This window comes from Trachemys scripta, chromosome 10 (genome assembly GCF_013100865.1).
Source record: "Trachemys scripta elegans isolate TJP31775 chromosome 10, CAS_Tse_1.0, whole genome shotgun sequence".
Lineage (NCBI taxonomy): Eukaryota > Metazoa > Chordata > Testudines > Emydidae > Trachemys > Trachemys scripta.
The window spans coordinates 67,410,718-67,433,275 of record NC_048307.1 but is presented as its reverse complement, the minus strand read 5'-3'; the positions used below and the strand labels follow the sequence as shown (position 1 = coordinate 67,433,275).

At 42.6% G+C, this 22,558-nt stretch overlaps 1 protein-coding gene across 1 annotated transcript; it reads right to left on the bottom strand.

Annotated features, from left to right (window-relative positions):
* Positions 1-682: 682 nt before the first annotated feature.
* WHAMM (WASP homolog associated with actin, golgi membranes and microtubules) lies at positions 683-22,558 on the bottom strand. Its single transcript, XM_034783246.1, has 10 exons — positions 21,785-22,558; positions 16,930-17,103; positions 15,342-15,492; positions 14,539-14,708; positions 12,218-12,383; positions 10,809-10,996; positions 9,062-9,148; positions 8,877-8,972; positions 5,920-6,376; positions 683-2,821 (listed from the first exon to the last, which is right to left on the bottom strand). The coding sequence occupies exons 1-10, from the start codon at positions 22,526-22,528 to the stop codon at positions 2,526-2,528; spliced, it is 2,529 nt and encodes an 842-aa protein (XP_034639137.1). The 5' UTR covers positions 22,529-22,558; the 3' UTR covers positions 683-2,525.

The window sequence follows — 22,558 nt, the reverse complement described above, 5'->3', positions numbered from 1 at the left end:
CCCATCGCTCTTCCGATCTACGAGGAAGACCGATGGGTTAGGCTCCAGCTGCGCTGGGGAAGCGCCGGCCGGGGGCGCAGGGTCTGGGGGCTGCCCGGCAAACTGTGAAGCCAGTAGCGCTCGGGTAGCCCTTTCCGCGTGGCTGGGAGTGGGAGGAAGGAGGGGGCGGAGTTAGGGTGGGGTTGGGGCGGAGTTGGGGTGGGGCGTCAGGAGGAGTTTCACTCTAAGAACTTTTTGAAAAATGCAAGAGATTTGTGAAACTTCAAACTTCTCCCCCCTCAACATCCTTGTTTAAGCTCCCACTCCCCTACTCTTCACCCCTCTTCCATTTGTTTTGCCTTGCTGAATCATCAACAGCTTCCATTATGCGGTGTCCGGTGGCTCTTGATCAGAGAGCTACATCACCAATCTGCACGGCAGAAGAACAAGGAGTTATGGCTACCATCCTTCCACATTTGGCTGCCAAATTACAACACAAAAATCTTTCAGAATGCAAGAGCATTTAGCTGCCCTTATTGTGGCAGAACAGAATCACTGTAAGGTTGCCACTTACTATAAAAAAGGCACTTGTCAAGATTTTTGAGGCACCAGGCTTAAAGCTTTGCATTGAAGGAAATAAGGAATCAGTAACTTACACCAAACCATTGAAAGTTTTAAAAATGAGAATAAACGACTTCTCATCTGTAGTGAAAGGTTTTGTTTTTAATCAAGGGCCAATATAAGCCACAAGAACAAAACTTGATTCATTTGTACATATCATCATCAACCCACGATAAAATAAGGTCTATAAATATAGTTTAGTTGTATTTTTTTTTTAATAGTTGGGTTCCAGGCATAATGTAAATACTTGCCACTTATTATAAGGCTGTATCAACTACTATAAAATTATAAGCACAGATATAAAAAGACTTATTTTCCCCACACAGAACTGCAACAGCACTGTATTACACTTCTGGATCCCAGAAAACGCAGTACATAAAATATTTTGGCATCCTCTCCTATGCCAACAATTCACTGTGACTGCTGGAGTATTAAAAACATTGTGCTTCAAAACACCTTAAACATTAAAAAGAAACACAATCATGTAAGTTTGAAAGCACATTATTTTCTTAGCTCATCACTGAAACAAATTTTCAGTAATTTAATACAGTAGTGCTTATTTCAATATCCAACATTCCTCTTTACAACCATGAGCAAGGCTACATTTTAGTCATGGGTATTTTTAGTAAAAGTCATGGACAGGTCACTGGCAGTAAACAAAAATTCACAGCCCGTGACCTGTCCATGACTTGCACTATATACCCCTGACTAAAACTTGGGTGCTGGGGGGAGAGGCTGGCAGACTCCCTACCCGGCTCCGCTCAGATCCTGGAAGCAGCCGGCACGTCCCTGCGGACTCAAGGCAGAGGCATGGCTAGGGGGGCTCCGCGCGCTGTCCCCACCCTGAACGCCTGCTCTGCAGCTCCCATTGGCTAGGAACCACTGCCAATGGGAGCTGCAGGGGCAGCGCCTATGGGCGGAGGCAGCACGTGCAGCCACCTGGTCGAGCCTCCACCTAGGAGCTGGACATGCCAGCCACTTTCAGGGAGTCCCCCCGAGGAAAGCGCCACCCAGAGCCCTCACCCACTCCGCACCCCAACCCCCTGCCTCAGCCAGGAGCCCCCTCCAACAAACTCCTGCTGCTGCTGGGAGAGGAGGGGCATGGTGGCCCAAGAATGCCCCAGCAGCGGTCGGTGCGCCTGGCCCGGGAGCTGCCCGAGTTGCTTAGATGGCCCCAAGGCCAGCTGCACATGCCGCTGCAGAAGTCACAGAGGTCCCAGAAAGTCACAGAATCCGTGACTTCCATGATAGATTCACAGCCTTAACCATGAGTACGGAGCTCTTCTCTAGTGCAGGCCTTACAATGTCATGGTAAATTGTTATTTACTAATCAGTAGCAAAGCCCTTATTCACAAATGTTGAGAATAATCTGTATTATGGACAATATAGAGTTCAAGGAAAACAGGCTCTGGAGATAACAATGTGAAGAATTTCAAACTGCTTTAAAATGATCTCTCTGAATTTGTTTTTGCCTTTTCAATGCCAAGATTTTTTTTTTTTTTTTTTTTTTTTTTTGAGTCTGAAGTAGATAGATTTTCTGTTATTTTTTATTATTAAAAAAAGGTTGTGGTAGCTTTCTTATTGACTATGCAGTAGTCAGCACCACAAAGTAATTTGGAGATTATGTTCCCTGTAGCTATACAGAAGAACTCTCAGTCTGCCTGAGTGAGCTGGAATCTCTTGTTAAGCCATGAGAATATATTTTAAATCTCTGCTTTGTCTATATCAACAAAAAACACTTAACCTCTGCAAAGAATCAACAGGACTGTTTAAAATAATATACAGGAGCTTTTGAACTATCACGGGATTAGTTCTCCTGTGCACACACATGCATTCATTTGTCCAAAGACAGAACTCAGCTTCTCAAGTGTGCAAACTGATGAAGACACAACGTTCCAGTCAATACATCTCTTGCTCTAAATCGGTTAACTGTCCCATTCTCCATTATTGTGATCGCTATTTTCATCCTCTTCAGAGTCAGCAGACACTTTTTTAATTCTCTGGATGGCTGCCTTTATGCTTCTCTCCAGTTCACTGTCGGATCCTTTACTGGTATCTTTCTTGAGATCTTGATTCACTTTCCTTAGTTTAACTCCTTGCCGTATAGCAGAGAGGATGCTGTCTTTTACAGAGGCATTTGAAGGTGACAAACTGGGCTGTTCCACTTTACGAAGAAGAACTTCACCACGTCGTAAAGAAGCCAAAACTTCATCCATGGATCCTATGACAGATCAAATCAAATTATTATTCTCAGAAGGACAAAAATAGCTAGAGTGTGGGATATGAAACCCCGTAAGAGTGTTTACATTATTTTCTTTTTTCCCTAGCAGAGATTCAAGGAAAAAGTACTGTCAGTTCTGGCATAGATTGTCATGGGCTTCAATCACGTCACTCACAATGTTTGGAATTGGGCAGCTAAAGCTCTTGAGTTCAGAATCCAGCCCCCTTCATCAGTACACAAGCTCACGTGCTGTGCCTGAGAAGTAATTATACACAAAGGAGGACACATTTTTCATTACAGTTTTACATGTCTACATGTTTTAAAAATAATCTTGCTGAACACAAAAAAAGCTAGCACACATTCTGTATTAGAACCAATCTAGCTTTCCCCCTGTTTGCTTAGATGCCTGCTGTGACTGTCAATTATGTTTTCCCTGAAGGAAGATTTAAAAGAGAGAGAGAGATGAAGGTTACAGCATAAGGGCTAGATCCTCCTGCACTTGTGAAGGCCGTGGGAGTATCACCATTGACCCAGTGGGAGTTGGATCAGGTTCTAAGCAAGCAGGGGGATCTTTTGTGTGTTAATTTTGAAAATAACTCAGACCTGAGTGAAAACATGGTTTAAATGCTGTTCGTTTCTGAACTTAAGAATCACACTGTGCAAGTTTCTGGCTACATGCTTCTCTTCTGTTTTCTTAGTACTCTGGCATCAGCTCATGTTTCTCTTCTTTTGTTGGACTCTTTGTTGATGACCTCAGACTCAATCGGCAAGGAGGAGGTCACCTTGTCTAGTACTTAAAAGAGGCAGTCTCCGTACATCAATAGGCCCAAGCCCTCTGCTGAGCTGCTCACAGTCGGGAGTTCTTCTTCATGTGCACTACAATGAAGGCTGTGTGACTAATACTTTACACACTGTACTGAGAATGTAATACAATACTGAACTCTGCAGTCCTCTGGGACACTGAACTGCAGATGCCAGGTAAGGACTCAGCAAAAACTAATTTCACTTAGTTTAAATTTGACTTAGAAAGGTGTATACTAAGTATGCAGATGAAGACACACTGCCTGATTACAAAGGCCTTTTAGACTGATAATGTTAAGACAGGTGCTCACTTAACTGTTAGCATTTTAAAAGGAAAGTACGATAATATTTTAGAGTTAATTTGTGCGAGTCCAAATATCATATGTGCTGCATACAAATCTATCAGAATACTGTACTCCTCCAAAATCTGAATATATTGTAGGAAAGCCTCCCATATTAAGCATCTGTGCAAGCATATTTTACATGCAAAGGTTTTGAATAGCTAAGTGGAGCTTCATAAACAAGTTGCTACAGGGTATTTTAGTGCGACCTTATCAGAATGCCCTGGTGTTCATTTGGATACTATTACAGCAATTAAAATCCTGGCTTTTTTCTTTAAAGAAATACAAGATTAAACTTCAAAGCTACAACTTTTCTGAATTTTCATTTTTGGAAGTATCAAAACGTATAGTTCTGAGTGGTTAAAGCTGGAAAACCCAAGGCTTTGGTTATGCAAAAATAGTAGCATATTATTGTTATTGTGAATGAATTTTAGAAAAGCAGTTCCTATAGAAAGATAAAAATTCTGCTCTTGCACACAATTCTTGATGCCAACTATAGCACATGCATGCATCCATGGGCAGCATTTAACCCATGAACTTTCTGATTGAAGTCTTACCCTACTGGTCTATGGACCTGCAGCTAAGACTACTTTTCACAGCATCTTGGAAGACACTGAACAGGCAGTCCTGCCTGTGGTGAACTGAGTGATTACAATGGTTGGACAGATGTATTGTGAATATTTTGAAAAAGGAAAGGTGTGCACCACATTTAAGGAATTGCTTCACTCGCACTGCAGTGCCGCTCTGTAAAGCATCATTGTAGAATTGCTGTCTTCCTACTTACATCTGTCCCCTGGGAGTACTCAGAATATCTTATCTACTTACTTTGGTAAGCCTGTTCGCAAGAAGTGGCCAACACAGTTATGGGAGGTTTGCTGAGTTCTGTTCTCATACATATGTAAAAACTGTTAGTTAAATTCCAATGGCAAAAGTCAGCCTTTGGTTACACCTGTGCAACCCCATCAAGGGGGACAATGGTGTCACACAGAGCAGAACTTGGCTGCAGGAACTTTTCCTGTGACCAATGAATGATCTAGAAAAAACAAACAACTTGACTTTCAGACCCTGAACGGAGTTTGTATAGAACCACTTACAGTAACTTTTACTTGGAAGCCAAGCAAATCTCATCAGGTCACACAAACATGGAACCTCATAAGCTCAGAGTTTGGGTAACATCAGAGTACAGTAAACATTCACACTGCATAAACAGTCAACATTAAAGTGCAGGATTACTAGGAGCACAAAGCTGCCCAATGCTGCAGTCTGCCTGAGTATGTCACGAATCTTAACGCACACATCCCTTCTCCTAAGATTATGGCAAGAGTTTGTTCGGGAGAAAAGGGTTCTGCCCAACGTACGATGCTAGAAGTGCCACTGTACATCCAGAACCACTCCCCAGACGTCAATGGGAGTTGGGTTCATAAGAAAGGCAGGCACAGGTGCTGAATTTGGATCATTATATCTGAACTGCAGAACTGGTAATAAGAATTGTTTACATTAATTTTTAAAAGCTCTTAATAGTTACACCTCTGGCATGGGAAGCGAGAGCGGACCTGTCATTCTAGCAGAGACTAAAGCCAACATCATTTTCAAGTAACCAGTGATCTTGGGGGCCCAACTTTTGACAGTGATTTCCAGAAAGCACTGATCACCCATCCTCTGAAAGTCAGGTCCCTTTGAGGTGCCTCAAAATCACTAGTCACTGCTGAAAATCTTGGCCTGTGTGGACAAGTGCAGGAGAAATGCATATATTGACAGCTGGTTCATTGAGAGGTCAATGCTAATGGCCCTTATCTCTGGGAGCAGAATTATTGAAGATTTTTCTAGCCCACAGCAGAGAGAGTAGCTGTGGAGAACCTCTGCTTCCTGCGACAATACTCGTTACTTCAAGAGGGTGGGCAAGAGGTCATAATACCAAAGGAGGAGGAAAAGATCAGTCAGACGTAGTGTATTTACCTGTATAATTATTTACAGATCTTTTGGATGAGTCATCTAGTCTCCGTTTTGCAGCACTTTCTGTAGAGCCTTCGCTGTTGAGGGGAAGCAGCTGATCTTTGGTTGTCACTGGGGTCTTTAAGGGCAAAGGCTGGCAGACTGGCAGTGGTGGTGGTGGAGGAGGAGGAGGAAGTGGTGGAGGTGGTGGCATAATCAGCCCCTCATTATGCTTCTGTGGCTTTGGGTCATTAGCAGGAACAAAAATCTGGACAGGGATGTCTGCTGGGGTATTCCCACATGCTGCTTTTAAATCTTTGGCTTGTGCTGGCCGAGTGCTTTTCAGCTGCCTTGGGGATGGACTTGTTATTGATACAGGCTGAGGGGACAGCGCTGGAGTCTGACGGGAAATACCTTGCGGCTGCTTGGGGCTGCGAGGCTGCGACCGAGATGTTTTTAGCACAAACTCAGCTGGACACTTCTGTAAAGAAAATGAGAAGCCAAGAGTTAACATCCCCATCGTATTGGTAAAAACAATATATGCCAAGGAAAAGACTGCATTCTGGAGCCAATATCAGACACACAAGCCATGCAAGAGGAACACCTTGTTTTTTTTGATTTGTCACACTTTGGGATAAAGCAGGGAGGTGATTAAAGAACAAACATTGTTGCAATTGAGATGGGAAGCCTTGGGAGATGGGACCACAGTCAGGGTGCGTCTCCTCTCTTGACTTAATGATGTTGTGTCCCTTTAAACTGTGGTTCTCAACCAGAGGTACACGTACTTCTAGGGGTACGCAGAGGTCTTCCAGGGAATACTCAACTCATTTAGATATTTGCCTAGTTTTACAACAGGCTACATAAAAAGCACTAGTGAAGTCAGTACAAACTAAAATTTCACCCAGAGAATGACTTGTTTATACTGCTCTATATACTATACACCAGGGGTCGGCAACCTTTGGCACGCGGCTCGCCAGGGTAAGCACCCTGGCAGGCCGGGCTGGTTTGTTTACCTGCCGCGTCCGCAGGTTCGGCCAATCGTGGCTCCCACTGGCCGTGGTTCGCTGTCCCAGGCCAGTGGGGGTGGTGGGAAGCGGCAGCCAGCACATCCCTCGGCCTGCGCCGCTTCCCACCGCTCCCTTTGGCCTGGAGCGGCGAACCGTGGCCAGTGGGAGCCGCGATCGGCCGAACCTGCGGATGCGGCAGGTAAACAAACCAGCCGGGCCCGCCAGGGTGCTTACCCTGGCAAGCTGCATGCCAAAGGTTGCCAACCCCTGCTATACACTGAAATGTAAGTTCAATATTTATATTGCAATTGATTTGATAATTGCATGGGAAAAATGAGAAAGTCAGCCATTTTTCAGTAATAGTGTACTGTGATACCTTTGTATTTTTATGTCTGATTGTGTGAGCAAGTAGTTTTTAAGTGAGGTGTATCTTGGGGGTACGCAAGACAAATCAGACGCCTGAAAGGGGTACAGTACTCTGGAAAGGTTGAGAGCCACTGCTTTACAACACTAGTGCTTGTCACAGGTCCTCTGGCCCTCCTCTCTCAACCTGGTGCTAACTTATACAAGTGGACTAAAATAACCACTTTGATAGCAAAAGTCCTTGCTATGGAAACTAATGTGGGTGTCACAAACAAGAGGTTTTGTCTTTCCTGTAAAAATAAGCAGACGTGCTTACAGTTTTAAAAGGAGTGAGACGTAAATTTAGACACAAGAGCCTGATTTCCAGCCTAGCCTCCCACAGTGGCGGAAAGGAATGTGCTCCACATATTCTAATTAAACCATTTGATTTGCAAAATGGGTAGGACTATCTTCTCTTTGCTAGGTTTATGTATCCAGAGGCAAACTAGTGAAAAGGGTAACAATGTGACATGGTTCCATCTGGAGAGTGAGAAGATGAGATTTCAGATTCTTACAAAAAAAGGAAAACTCTACTGATTAGCTTTCTTAAGTAAAAACAAAACAAAAAAACCAACACAGTGAGATGTACCTTAATTCACTCTTAACTGCAAGAATGTTTGTGTGTACATATATATGTATACGTTTTATTCTTCACCTCACTCAGCATGGATTATGATGGATTAATTCTTAATGATTTCACTCAGAATTCAATGGTCAGAAATGCTAAAGACCATCAACTACTATCCTATAGACATGTTCTTCTCTCAAATTGTCCATTTAAACACTGAAAACCAGGGGTTTAGAAGTCCTGAAAATACAACTCAGTCTTAAAACAGTTTACTGTGCTTCTACATACTAGTCATTGAACAGAATAGAGGTATAGGTAATAGCAAACATTTATAGCTTCAGACGTGTCCTATGTCAATTGTGGTTACCATCACAAGATACGCAAGACATTTTGGTCCAGATTTTCAAACTCACATGCCCACTTTTGTGTGCCCAGTGCATACACACAGATCAGGCATATGTGCGCAGCAGAACATGAAAACCAAATATTGAGATGCATAAAAGTGCCACATTTCTTCTTTGCTTAACACCTGAATCAACTTTACTGTCTTCACTAAGGATCAGGTCTCCACTCCGGCTGCCAAATGCCCATTGGCACGTGTGGGAATGACACACGCGTCCTGAGGGCAGCTTAACCCTCCCCTTACATCAAGCACCTGAAGATAATTATAAGCAAAGATGCAGATAAGTGATTGTGGAGGTTTTCTTAGGGGGTGGGAGGAGGAAAGGAAAAGCTGTTGCCTTAAATTCTGTTCATAGTAAGCAAAAGCCACTGCAATACTATTCTGACCCTTTCTGGGATAAAGTACTAGAGTCCACAGTAGTGTTCCAAAAGCGTCTCAATGATATTTAAAGAATGTTGTAAAGGACTAATGACTAAACAACATTTAAGTGGAAGGACTCTTTCCCTCCCCTCTCCACTCACATTAATCCTATTACTTACATGGCATCTTCATAGTCATACATCTCTTTTTAAAATGTTAGTACATTATTTACAGTACTTGCCTCTTTGAATGTTTTTAGCCTCTCCAGTGTTTTCTGGCGTTCCTGGCTTATCCAAGCTTTTTTCTTCTTCTCTTCCTCTTTCACCTTGTCTCTTTTCTGCATTTAAAGACAAGCAAGTCAAGGTGCGTGCATGCAAACGTGCAGCTACACAGTCTCTGCAAGAAATGTTCCTTTTTGGTACTCACTAGCTGGATGCTGTGATGCTGATGGAAGCGTTTTGTGTTTTCCTGGGCCTGCTGTAGTCTATAGCGGCGGCTCTCTTCGCACTGATCCTGATGGAACGGCATAATGCATGCAAACCTTAGTCAGTTCACTTTAAAAGTGCATGTGTGAAATCTGTGCTATTAAAGCAGCTGAAAGGTCCATTACATAGGGCCGTGCCCTGTTCTGCCATGTACAAGTCCCAAGTTCAAGAGACAATGCATCAGGCCCTAAGAATGGAAGTCTGTAGGAATCTCTGCACTGACTTCAGTGGACTTTGGATCAGGGTCTTAGTCTTTCACTACTCTAGGCTGGCAGACTGGGCTTAGAAATGCTACAGAGGAAGCATGTTCAGCCTTTCATGGGAGGGGACAGCTTACATTGTTTCTCTCCCCTGCAATCCATTCAAAAACAGCACTGACAAGCACTGAAGGAACTGTACCCACCTGGCCTCAGCCAGAAGGATGGTGGAGATACAGGAAAGAAAGTGGGCACTACAAGTTACATGGAAACTCCCTCTATTCCCCTCCACTTGATGCCCCTCCTCCCGATATTTCTTTATATATAAAATTACAGATGAATCATGCACATATAGCACGGGGAACGTTTAACAGTACAATACTCTTCAACAGGAACAGGTCAGAGAAGACACAGGTTCATTATTTTCTGCCCGAGTCACCATTCAGTCATTTATTTGTCACTGTCCACATGGAGGATTTTATCCATGCAGTCGGTTAGCATTCACAAATCAGCTGGGGTTTGGCTTCAATGTTAAACAACAGAAAGAGAGCAATTAAGTGAATGAAAACAGAAGCAAAATACGTTCTCTGCCAAGGAAGTGGTCACAAGAGACAGAATGATTGACTGTTCTCCAGATGTATCTCCAAGGAGATTCTTCTAGCTCTTCTAGGAAAGCTCAGTCTAGAGGGGGGTAGGAAACCGGACAGATAGGCCAAACTCTGTTTTCTGAATTTAGTTCGGTGTGGTTACATGGGTGTAAACGAACCAAATGCATCCCAGCAAGGGATGGGCTGCCAGGGCCAATTGTGATCTCATTGTCTTTCCACTGTGCTGCTCTCACTGCAACTAACACAAATACGAAACAGTGAGTGAACAAAAAACCCACCGAAATGAAAAGGCTGGACAGATTTGCAGTGGCAACGCCCTTCTGAATGATCATCGCCCTCAAAGGTAAAGAAGGAACCATGGCACTGCATTTGTTGTTTGTACCTGCAGCCTTCTACAGTCTGGGCCAGATTCTCTCCTGCCCTTCAGCTGCTTTCTGCCACACTGCTAGGGAACAAACAGCCCTAAACCTGGCATAGCCAGCCAAGGGAGGATTCTACCCCATGTAGGTGGATCCTCTGGTGGCACAGAGCCAGCGTTACTGCTCTTAGCCCATACTCCTTCCATCTGCTGGCAAGGGATCTGGCCGGGACTTCACTGCACTCTAGTAACCCCAGGCGTCTATCAATCCCTTGGGGTCAGCGGCGGCCAGTGTAAGTTAGAGCAACGCTAATGTATCATGGGAGACTGTCCCAGAGCTGACCCAGGATCAGTGGAGCATGAAGCTGTCTCAAACCCCCTCCTCCTGACCAGGACCAGAACCTAGTCACATACTGTCCTGTATACTCCTCCCAAAGCTTCCCTCATTGTTTTCCATCTATTCCTCAGCAAGCAGGATTTGTGGCACGAGCTAAAGAAACTGCACAGCTACAGGAGCACATTTACTTTTTTGTTCCTGAGGTAGGCTCGTCTCGCACAGATAGTCCCACGTTTAGCCTCCAGCCGCTGAGTCTTCAGCCTCAGCTTTGTGATTTCTGATGAGCAAGCACAATGTTGTCCCACTGTCTGCTCAATGACCTGGAGCTCCTCAGGATTTTCACAGGTATCATAGTAAACAACTTCATCCTGTTTCTCTAGAAAGGCAGTCGGCATTTAAAAAAAAAGAAGAGAGGACTCCAGAGTTCCTTAAATGTTTAAACACTTCGAGAGCTAATGACACCTTAAAAGCCATTGAAGCCAGTAGGTAATTTGTTAGACAGAACAATTTTAAACAAAGCGGATTACTCTTACATATATTCAGCTTCATCCTACAAACACTTACACACACACACGTCGCTTGACTCCCGTGAGTAAAGTTACTCAGGTTTGCAGGATCAAGCTTATGCTCCCACTCTTGCCATCACTTAGTTTCCTATTTTAAATGTCTCCTTTTTTAGGATAATGTGTATAACTTTTCATTCACCGATTGGAGTCTCGTGGCAAACTAACAAGCGTCATGAGACAAATACTAAGCAGTTTATTCTATTATTAAACAACAATGGATAACATTGTTTCACTGGACACTGTACTTACAAATAATGGAAAATACTTAACATGGATTGGTATGAACATGAGAAATGTCTAACATTGTGTGTCAAACATATACAGTAGTTTAGAAAAACAATAAGAATGCATCAGTACTTCAGAAGCATCAAATTATTATCACTTCTTTTTGGTTTTAATATTGTGTGTTTTGCAGCTTTACCGTAATTCTGCTGCAGTTCAACACTTTCAATATTAGGACCCAATTGTTAATTGGGTCTCCTTAATTGTGTCACAAGCACATCACTGTGTACGCACAAATCAGGTAATTGTAGGACCAGAGACACACATGCACATTCAGTTACCTGTTTTATACGTGCAAAAGAGATGCACACACATATCAGAGAGACAGTTAAGAAGGTAAGTTGCCAATCATAGAATCTCAGGGTTGGAAGGGACTTCAGGAGGTCATCTAGTCCAACCCCTGCTCAAAGCAGGACCAACCCCCAGACAGATTTTTGCCTCAGATCCCTAAATGGCCCCCTCAAGGATTGAACTCTGAGTTTAGCAGGCCAATGCTCAAACCACTGAGCTATCTGCCCCCCCCAACTTTTTGTGTGTGTGGCCCTTAATGTATATTTATCAAAAAGCATTACAAGATTTGCTTAGTAAGGCAACAAAACAAAAGTTGCTTCAGCACCAGAAAATCCAGTAATGCTCCCTTGGCATCAAGAGCCAAGTAGGTGTGATTTACTTTTTTATAGGATGTGTGCCATTCTGTGTTAGAACGTTTGGCTTTCTGCTTTTCTTTAAATTAGGATTTTCTTTCTTACCTTTTATCTGTCTCCTTAAAGTGTCCAGCTGTGTAATAAGCAGCATTTCTTCATGTTTAAGTATCTCAAATTGTACATCATACAATTCCAGTTGGGTTTCATAATACTCTATTTCCAGCTTCTCTACTAGAGCTATATTCTCCTCTTGTTCATCAAGGTTTTCCATCTGCACGTTTCCGAACAAGAAAACAAAACAAAACAAAAAAACAACACAAAGAATCAGGGAGAGAATACACACAGAGACACACTCCAAGGTTAGCTTTATACAACTCAGATGGAAACAGCAGGAGTAAAAACAACAGACTGACTACTTAGTCATTTCAACTGAGAACAGATGGTTGTTTCTAAAGGTGGCCAGCAAAAGGGAGACATGAGACATAGCTCTGGGCCCTTTTTTTGGCACTTATTTATGAATGAATGAAGACCACCTGAAAGAACTGTGTGCAATATATAAATAAACTAATAGCTGAAAGCCCGTGCTGTTGCATGGGTAGAATTTGTCAAATTGTGTGTAAAAGAAAGTTGAAAATGGCTGAGAACTTAAAAATTGGACAGTAACAAACCACAAATCCCAGTGGTGATTAAATCTGGGATAGTCTTAACTAAAAGCGCTCTCAGCCATGCTTGTAGCTGTTTCCATTGCTTCACAGTCATTCAACAGACATTTTAGGTTTCAGAGGGACACAGTGACAATCCTGGAATCTTATTACATACATCAAAAAATCCCACCCACCTAAAACAAGCTGGGGAAAAAAAAACTGTTTATCTCCATTAGTAATTAAAATCGTGTCTTCCCAGGACAACTCTCTATGGCAACTGGAGAGCTAGAGAAATGATGACATCACAAGTTCCTTCTTTAACTCCAATGCCTACTAAACACAGCTGCTCTGTATGTAGATCTAGGGGACATGACTGGGCATAGTCCCCTGCGAAAATTCTGACCACAATGACACATGCTTAGCTGCCAGAGTGATGGACACAACACATGCTTTAGACAGACATGGTTGGTTTTCTGAAGCAGAAACTGAAAGGGGTTAGATAGAATCTCATTAACCAGGAGTTCCTGTTAACCATTTATTTAAAGAAAAAAATCTCTTAGGGCCTCCTGCAAAACGTATCAAAGTCAAGGTGAGTCTTTCGATCAGGTCCTTAAAAAACGAAGCTTTGAATTTTAAAGGTCTGTACATGATCTTCAGTCACAAGGGCCTGTGTCGCATTCCATTGTTTGGACATGCATGTGCAGCATTTGATTTTACAAGACAGAATCAAGATCAAGGACTGAAACCCAAAGTCTGTGTTATTTCAAAATGAAATACAACAACAATGGCCAAACAAGTGCTATGAATTAGTGCTCCACACACTGATCAGAGATAATACAATAGTAGTTAATTATTTCCAGTGGTCTGTTGTGGATTTTACTGATGAAAAGCTCTGTCCAATAAAAATACCACCCGGTATGCATGACTCTGCATCACAAATATTTTTTAAAATTAATAGAATATTGTGCGGTTCATAATTCCCCTCTCCCCCCCCGTAATAATGCTAACAACAGTTCTCCGCTATGCAGAAATCTATTATAAAGGACCTTTTATAAAACACAAATGCACTGGTCTTAAGAACAACTAGAGACAGTGTAGTATATTACACTTGGAAAATAAAATAAAAATCCGAGAATTGTAGTAGTAGTTAGAGACCATATCATTTTGAATTTTTATATTATTCAAGGCACAAAATTTCCCATTTCTGATTCAGTGCTATTAATATATCCTGAATTATTGTAAGTTATTCCTCTCTGAAAATACCTCACTTCTCAGTGTTAACATTGAAAAGTGAAAGTTCTTTTAAAAAGGTAAAAACAACACTTTAATTTGTAACTTTTTTCTAAGCACTCCTCTTCCCCTATCCCATGCACACTTGGTGGGGGAGTAGTAATAAAAACCAGGGAGAAAGTGTGCATTTCTCCACAATTTCAAGACAAGAAGTTTTGAAAATATCAAAAGGGGGAGGTGAACCTTTTTTGTTTCAAATTTAAAAAAACAAACAAACAAAAAAACCTAAAAATTAATCAAATAAGTTTTGATTTATTTGGAGGTCCCCCCCACAAAATTGTTTGAGGCAACCCTGGTTGGTTTGGTTTTTATTTTTTTTTTAAACAAAGACATTTTCCAGACAGTTCTACCATTCAGCATAACACTTCACCACTGGGCGGAAATAGGCCTTTTGACCCTGAACATCTCCCACTGACTACAATGGATTTTGGATGAGGTCCTTACATTGGGGTAACAGAAAAGAATTCAAGTCACTCTTTGCTAGGATCTTACATTTTTCCGGATGTCAGTTCTCTTGTGATTCAGACACAGTTCTCTCGCTCTCATGTGCTGAAGAGTCTCTTTTGCTAACATATACTTCAGGTTTTCTAGTCTTGGAGAAGCAGACGCCCAGGTGGCTTGGCCAAATCTCTTCCGATCTTGTTCCATCTGTTTGTGCATTGCTGCCAGATTAAAGGGTTGCAACAAAGCATCATAAATGCTGGGGCACTAATAACTTTCTTCAAGTCCTACTGAAAGTGGAGCGCATGAACTCTGCATGGTATTAAATATTTTGAGGGAATTACTTTTGTATCGACTGTGCTGTTTTGAATTTATAGGACTAGAAAAGCTAAAATCATTGTATTATAAATAAAGGTCTAATGTTTTGGTCACAAGTTCCACCATGCACATGATTAAATACAGCATTAAAAAACCCTCTGATTTAATTAGCAGGATGAAATCCTTAATGGTCTGCACCAAAAAAAATTAGAGTAAATATTTGTCAGATGAGGTGTTTGTTGAGAAGCTTGTCAGCCGTAAATATCAGGCCCTGTCTACAAACAAACTTGCACTGCTTTAACCAAAGGTGAGGTTTAGACCAATTTAGTCAAACTGGTGCAAGTTATCATGCAGACACTTTTATTACTTATGCTGGACACTGGCTTGTGCTGGCCCCAGAATTCACAGGTGGGAGGGGCTGCAAAGTGGTTCAAGGGTGTTCTCTTCCTATCTGCTGTCTTGTACTGAGCACAGCTCAGCCACACTAGGGCATATGTGCTTTAAAGTCAACTCTTCAGTAAGTTCTCCCTCATTACCTGCCAGTGCCGTTACAGTTTCTTTGAAGTAGCTCACAGTGATGTCCTGAATGGAGCACACCGCTTCTTCAGCTTGCTCAGTCCAGTCTTCAGCTTCCTTTTGCAAGGCTTCTATTCTTTTAGGGCCCAGCCTACCAATCTGTAAGGATTTCTACAGAGAGACATGTTATTCTTCAACCAAACGTCATAGAATATCAGGGTTGGAAGGGACCTCAGGAGGTCATCTAGTCCAACCCCCTGCTCAAAGCAGGACCAATCCTCAATCATGACAGTGTTGTAACTCAGCCTGTACAATACAGTGGAAGTTATGCCAAGGCAGGCCATAACGGCCTCTACATCTACTATAGTGAAGTGAGTCATTACTCATTAATCGAAGCTACCCTATTTTTGTTCTCATTGTCAAAGAGCCACCTTTGTTCTATAACATTAGCTTGAGCATTGCTAGTTAGAAAAACATTGGATTAATTTCTTAATGTTAACCTTCATCTTAAAAAAAATTACTTCTGTCTGAAAATGTTTATCTGTGACCAAGAGTAACTCAAATATATTCTGTTCTATTTCAGTTACAGCGATAGTCTCTATTTTTTTCTCACATGTTTTACTTCATGCATTTGACAGCACTTTGCACTCTTATCTGTTTGTGAGGATCTTTCACACAGCAACAGGGTACACAGAAAGATTTAAGAGGCAGGAAGGTGCATTTGTAAAATCCACAAAAATTGCCAGGGGAAAAGGGTGAGTGTAGAACCTGAAAATACTTTAAAAACAATTGAAATCTAGTCAAATATTCCATTTAAGATTTTAACAAACAGAACAAAAATTTTTTTTTCAGAGTTTGGTCCGTTAACTGCAGTCTTCACTTAGCTCACCATAAATAAAGCAGCACATTGGAAACTAACACCTTGTGCATTGATCTTAGACTTTCAGTTTGCAGGCCCAATATGGTGAATTAATCATGATGTTGTAGCCTTAACTCAGCACTATTTTGCTTCTGTTAGTTCCACCTAAGACATGATTTTAACACTTCTTTAACACTGTATTAAAATGAAAAATCAAAGCAATGCATGACTGCTTTCCTTCAAAGTATAATACAATTGCAGGGTACATCAGATACAAAAACACAAAATACTGACATTAGTTGGAATTTGCAAAAGTGAATAAAGAGCACAAGTCCTTTTGAAAGTTAATACAACAGGTGTTCTTTTGTCGCTGAAGTCCCTGTAAACTCAGAATACCAGGCAAAATGCCTCAGTACTGAAGGTTTTTTTGCTTAAAAAAAAAAAAAAAAAAATACACCACCAAACCCACAGTGGAGGAAACTAAACAGAGCATTAAGCGGAAGCCAGTGGATGAGATGCTATTCAAGCCTTTACCACATGGATCTTATACAGGCTAGTGACAACAAGTCAGCTTTAACTTTGAATGTTTCAGGTTTTTATCGTGTTACGCAGAAGTTGATGAACTTGGGGAATAAAGCCAGTGAATATAAATCTTGGACATACTTAAGTAGTTCGGAGCCTAAATTGCACAGGGGGCAGATGGAGTATATCACATGCCAGGGAGTTTGATCTCTCAAAGAAAAACCTACCAGGATTTCCAGTCTGTATAATGTTGCCAATTCTCGCATATCTCTAAACGGCTGCAGTAAATATTGGTAGAATTGTGTTGCCATGGTAACTAATTCCTGATAAGCTTCATCTTCTTCTTCATAAACCTTCATTAAAGCCACCATTGTGTCAGCATTTTTATGCTTCTGTAGAACCTAATGGATAAAAGGTTTGTTAGTTAGCATTAGCCGCAGTACATGCACATTTCTCGGGAGAATGGACAGAAAGAGCACCACTGTTATACCTTAGAGCCTGCATTTTGTGTATATTGTCACCCTTGACATATGTGAGTGGAAAGAACCTGTCACTTATCATTAGATGAAATAGTCAAGATTTCCACTTAGAAGAGATGCACTCAAGGCATTCAGCAATTACACCCAGCAGGAAATATCACCAACGACAAACTCGTAATGGTACTAATTGCTGAACATTACATTAGAAGAATGACTACACAATAGTGCCTAGGACATTTTACTTTTTATTGTAAAAAATTCTAAATGTTCACAATGATTTTGTCATTGCCTATTATAAATATGGATGGCTTGCACAGTAAGTAGATGAGACACCATGGACACGAAGGACAAAGAAGGTATTCCTTAAAATCTCATTCTTGCATCTTTTCCTCCTCCCCCAAGACTACTAAAAGCCTACTAACGAGAAGTGGATTTTGTATCTGGAGATCTGACTCCGGACACAAATTTTCATTTAAAAATAGAAATTCAGACACAGGCTTTTATTCCTGATAACTTCTGGAACATATTATAGTTATATTCCTAAAGATGCAGTATCAGAATGGCATGTATGAACCTTTAACTTAATCTTAACTATGCCAATAATATGTATTTTGATTTTTAATTCTTGTGGGGAGGGACTTCCTCTTCCAACATGTCTGTAATAAAAATAAAATAAAAAAAAAATTAAATGGAGATATCCTATCTCCTAGAACTGGAAGGGACCTTGAAAGGTCATCAAGTCCAGCCCCCTGCCTTCACTAGCAGGACCAAGTACTGATTTTGCCTCAGATCCCTAAGTGGCCCCCTCAAGGATTGAACTCACAACCCTGGGTGCAGGCCAATGCTCAAACCACTGAGCTAACTCTCCCCCAAGTCTCCTTTAAGTGCTACCGCAATATAAATGATGATTTTTTCAAAATGGCAAATTTAATAGAATGCCAATAGATCAGTGAATATTAGTCGCTAGTCACAAAATCATTACATTTGCATAACACAATGTAAACCCCATTTATTTTTCTTATTTCAGGATGTTTGGGCAAAAGACCACCAAAGTTTTTAACAGTTTTGTGTGTTGCGAGAGAGAAACTGACAGCAGCCCAGTCTGTGTGCCAATTAAGCTGAGACTGGCTCCACAGGGAACCATCATCCTTACCTAGAAGGATGCTGGTTGTGATACCAAGCCTTGAAGTGTGGAAAGGAGGAAAAAAGAGGAGATACTCAGGAACATGACAGGGAAATGAAGTCTTCTATGCAGGGAGGAAAAATAAATGGGAAATGTGTACCTGATCATGTTGCTATTGAAAGAGGTGAAAATCCTCACCCTATTCTGGCTACTTTATTCTGGGTAAAAGGGCCATTTTAGGGGCAAGGCCACACAGTACTGCTGAGATTCCAGGCAGCGTTGGGGATCATAGGGCTGCCCCACGAGGCTGTTGTAACTAAGATGGTCCCACACAAGCGACTTGCAGCAATTTAATGATCTGTTTTTTCCATTGTCCACGCCAAGTGAACAACACAGTTGGAATGAAAGCACAGTGGTTAGCTTCATTTCTGATTCTCACATACAACATGGGGGAGATGGAGTTTCATGTCGCTGCTGGTGAACATTTATAATTGGGAGGAAATAATCAGTGAATATTAACAACTACACAAGAGAACATTTTAATTCAGCTTAAGTTTTGTAAAACCCTCCAGTTATAAGACCTAATTTTCTTTTAATAGAAGTCTGGCGGGCTGTTAGCTCTAACGGTTCAGTTGGCATTGCTATAATTGCAGGAACTCCACTTTGGAACAAAAATAGATGAAGTTTCTATATATTTCCATGTGTCTTTGTTGGGCCCATTGTACGCTGGAAAGGAAGGTATTACACTTCTGATTGGTGCAGTAGATAGAAGCAGGATATATTTACTCTTGCCTCTAGTTCCATCTACACTGGCACTACCACCATTAATGGAAGGACTTGGTTATAACCCCACAAGGATGATCTTGTATTTAAGACAAGTCAAGAGAAGACCATTTTATTGATGGCTCTGCACTAGGTGCCCCTTGATACCTGGGGGAAAAACAACAGAGCCTCAACATCCTTACCTCTAAAATGTGTATAAACAACCCACCTCACAGGTACATTGATTTGCGAGGCCACTAGAGACAACAGTGCTGTTTAAGGCATCCCCTGACATGGCTAAATTATTGTCCCAGATTGCAGTATAGGTGGAACTGAGCCATGGTTTAATCATGTTCCCAAAGCATGCTAAAGGCCTGCCAAAGTCCAAGGCTGTTGTTGCATGGGTCAGGAACACAGATTTATACAGTGTTCACTCCAACTTAACGGAAAGACTCAGCTGTGCTTTAATTGGGTAAGGAGGCGGATAGGTTGATTCTGGTGATCCAATTACAGTCCTTTTTACTTATTAAAATGTAAATAACATCTTGTGTAAGGAGCATGCATACACATTGTGCATCATTCTGGAAAAAAATTGATTATTGTGTAGATAAACAATGATGGATCAGGTTATGTGAAACACAAGGCCAAAAGCAGACTGTTTAACCACCTAAAAAGTATAGTAAGTGTGCTAAAAAAAAACCCCACATCTTATTGCTGTTAGCAAGTGGAATTTAGTTACTACAAATATGGTTGTGTGGATGCAGCATAATTAGTCTTGACAATTGTTTTTAAAGACTGTTTTAAGAGTTATATCCCATCTGCATCTAGGTTACTAGGAATCATTATTTTTTAAAGAGTGATTTCTTAACACTGCTGAAAATATAGATGTGACCCTAACATACTAAGGAACAGACTTTCAATAATAGTGCCTTGAAGTAGATAAGTATCTTTTTTTTTGGTTTTAATTGTCTGTTCATGAATCATAGTTGGCAGTTTTTCAGAAGGTGCTTTTATACGTATAAGATATAAGAACATGTATCACCATTAGTTTATACACCAATTAGGCCAAAATTTCACTCTTAGGCATCCATAAATCAGATATTTGGCACAGGCATAAGGCCACTTAGATACAAACTGTAAAAACTTCAGTTGCGTGCATGTGCCAGTCGCTATTATACATACATTAGATGTTCACTGACTTTTTGGTGGGTATATAGTTTTAAGATTATGGGGTGATTAGTTCACATTATTTTGTGTCTTATTTTTGGTAGACATTATGCTATGGGCACAGGTGGTGGATATTCTTAATTGAGGCATGTTTAAAAAATATAAAGCTTTGAGGATCTTGCACAATACTTTGTATAGGACACTTGAAACTCACTTTCATTCCATATTCTTATGGACATGGCCTTTGGAATGACTGACCTATTCAGAATACCCGAACTTGGTAGCTTAGCTATTTTTGGATATACAAGTGTTTACTCATGTAAACACAAAGCTTACCACTGGTCCAATATTCCACAGTGTCACATCCACTTACTTGCACACACTCCAAAACTTTGTTCTAGCATCAGACTAGATGACAGGATGGAAGAGGATGCATTTCTGATTCAATTAGGAAGTCACCATAATTTAAAGATCTACTAAAACAATGTATCTATTGCCTGACGAAGCACAACCTAGGAAAATAGCATCTTCAGGAGAGTGTGGTTGAATCAATAGAGCTATGGGATAGGAGTACATTTACACTATGTCCAAGTTGGAAGGGTTGGGGTCCAAATGAGGCACCCCAAAAGAACTGTGAACCATGTGGTTCTTTCACTGTCATATGAAAGAACCAAAAATACATGAATCTCCTTCAGCGGATGCTCTTATAGTGACATCACCCATTCATGCAGACATAGAACATTCTACTAGGAGCCCAAAAGGACACATGAACAGGTTCCACCAGTGGTATTACTGATCCTTGCCTCATGGAAACAGCTACTGTATTTTAGTCTCCAGTGAAACGAGGTATAAGTGACCCATCTACATAGTTTGTATATCAAGTTGTAAAAGCACTTTTGGGCTGAAAAGTGCTATGTAAAAAGAAGTAGAGCTCAGAGCCCTGTAGTGCATTAGGATATTGGTCTAGAGATGTGTAAAATTATGTTCAAAATCAGGCTAAGCCCGCCAAGCATTGCTGAAATCATTCAATCCCTTTTTGGGCACATGGGTCTATTTCATGGTGCCCATGCAAAAGCCATCAAATTTCACATGTTCCCCACCCAAAATGGCAGTTTTGGCTACTGGTCAGTTTTAGCCTGAAACCCAAATGAAAGTGAACATAAGAACGGCCATACTGGGTCAGACCAAAGGTCCATCTAACCCAGAATAGAAGTGGCTTGTACTAACCCTACCAAAACCACCACTATTGGGCTGGAGGGACTGGAGGGGTTGACCAAAGGCCTGTGGAGGAGTCTGGGTTGCCCTTGTGTTCAGGCTTCACCCGCAGGCCTGTGGCTGGGTTACTAATGGTAATGTTGTCGCCTTCGGAGCTGGGAGGGGGCACTCAGCACAAAGTGCCACCACCCCAAGGACACGTGCCATACTGATGGCGCAGAGAACATTTCCACACCCCCTTGGGCACCTGCCCTGTGCGGGTCTCAGCACCAGCCCCTCAGGGGTACCTGGGTCCCATCACCCCCACTCCCAAACACCCAGCCCAGGGGCCTGTACCCTCCGCAGGGCCTCCTTGGCCCGGACCAGGTGCCCCTTCAGGGCCTTCCTGCGGAACTCGTGCAGGTTCTCGAAGTACTCGGCCTCCTGCTCCTGGTCTTGGGCGAAGAGCGAGTCCAGCACCACCCTGCGGCCGCACAGCTCCAGCGCCCAGCCCAGGTAGCGCTCCAGCCCGCGGCACAGCGCCTCCAGCTCGGCCTCCTCCAGCACCGGCCCGCTGGGGAAGAGCAGCGTCCACAAGCTGCCGCTGCTCTGGCCGGGCAGCACTGGGGGCAGCTGGGGGAAGCAGGGCTCCAGCCGCTCGCTCAGCGCCGCCAACTGCCGGTGCACGCCCAGCAGGGCCTGCGCCGAGAACAGGCCGGCCCAGCTCTGCTGCTGCTCGGGTGCCGGCGTCTCCTCGCCCCCTTCCCCGGCGGCCGGGCCGGCCGCCCCGCGCTGCTGCTCCTGCAGGGTGCGGTTGTGGCAGGTCACTGCGAACTTGCTCTCGATCTCGTTCCAGCCCACGAGGAAGCGCAGTTTGTGCGGCTCGGGCTCGGCGAACGCGTTCTCCCGGATGGCCACCCAGCCCTCCAGGCTGTCGGGCTGCGGCTCGGCCTCCATGGCCCAGGCCGGGGCAGGCGGCTCAGAGCCCGGCCAGGCTACCGGACCCGCCGCCCGCGGGCTCCTCTCGCTGCCCGCCCAGCTGGCCCCAACGTTCCGCCCCCCGCTACCGGGTATCACCCGGAGCGAAACAGAAAGTGACATTTCTTAAAGGGCAGTGGGGGGGAGGGGGGA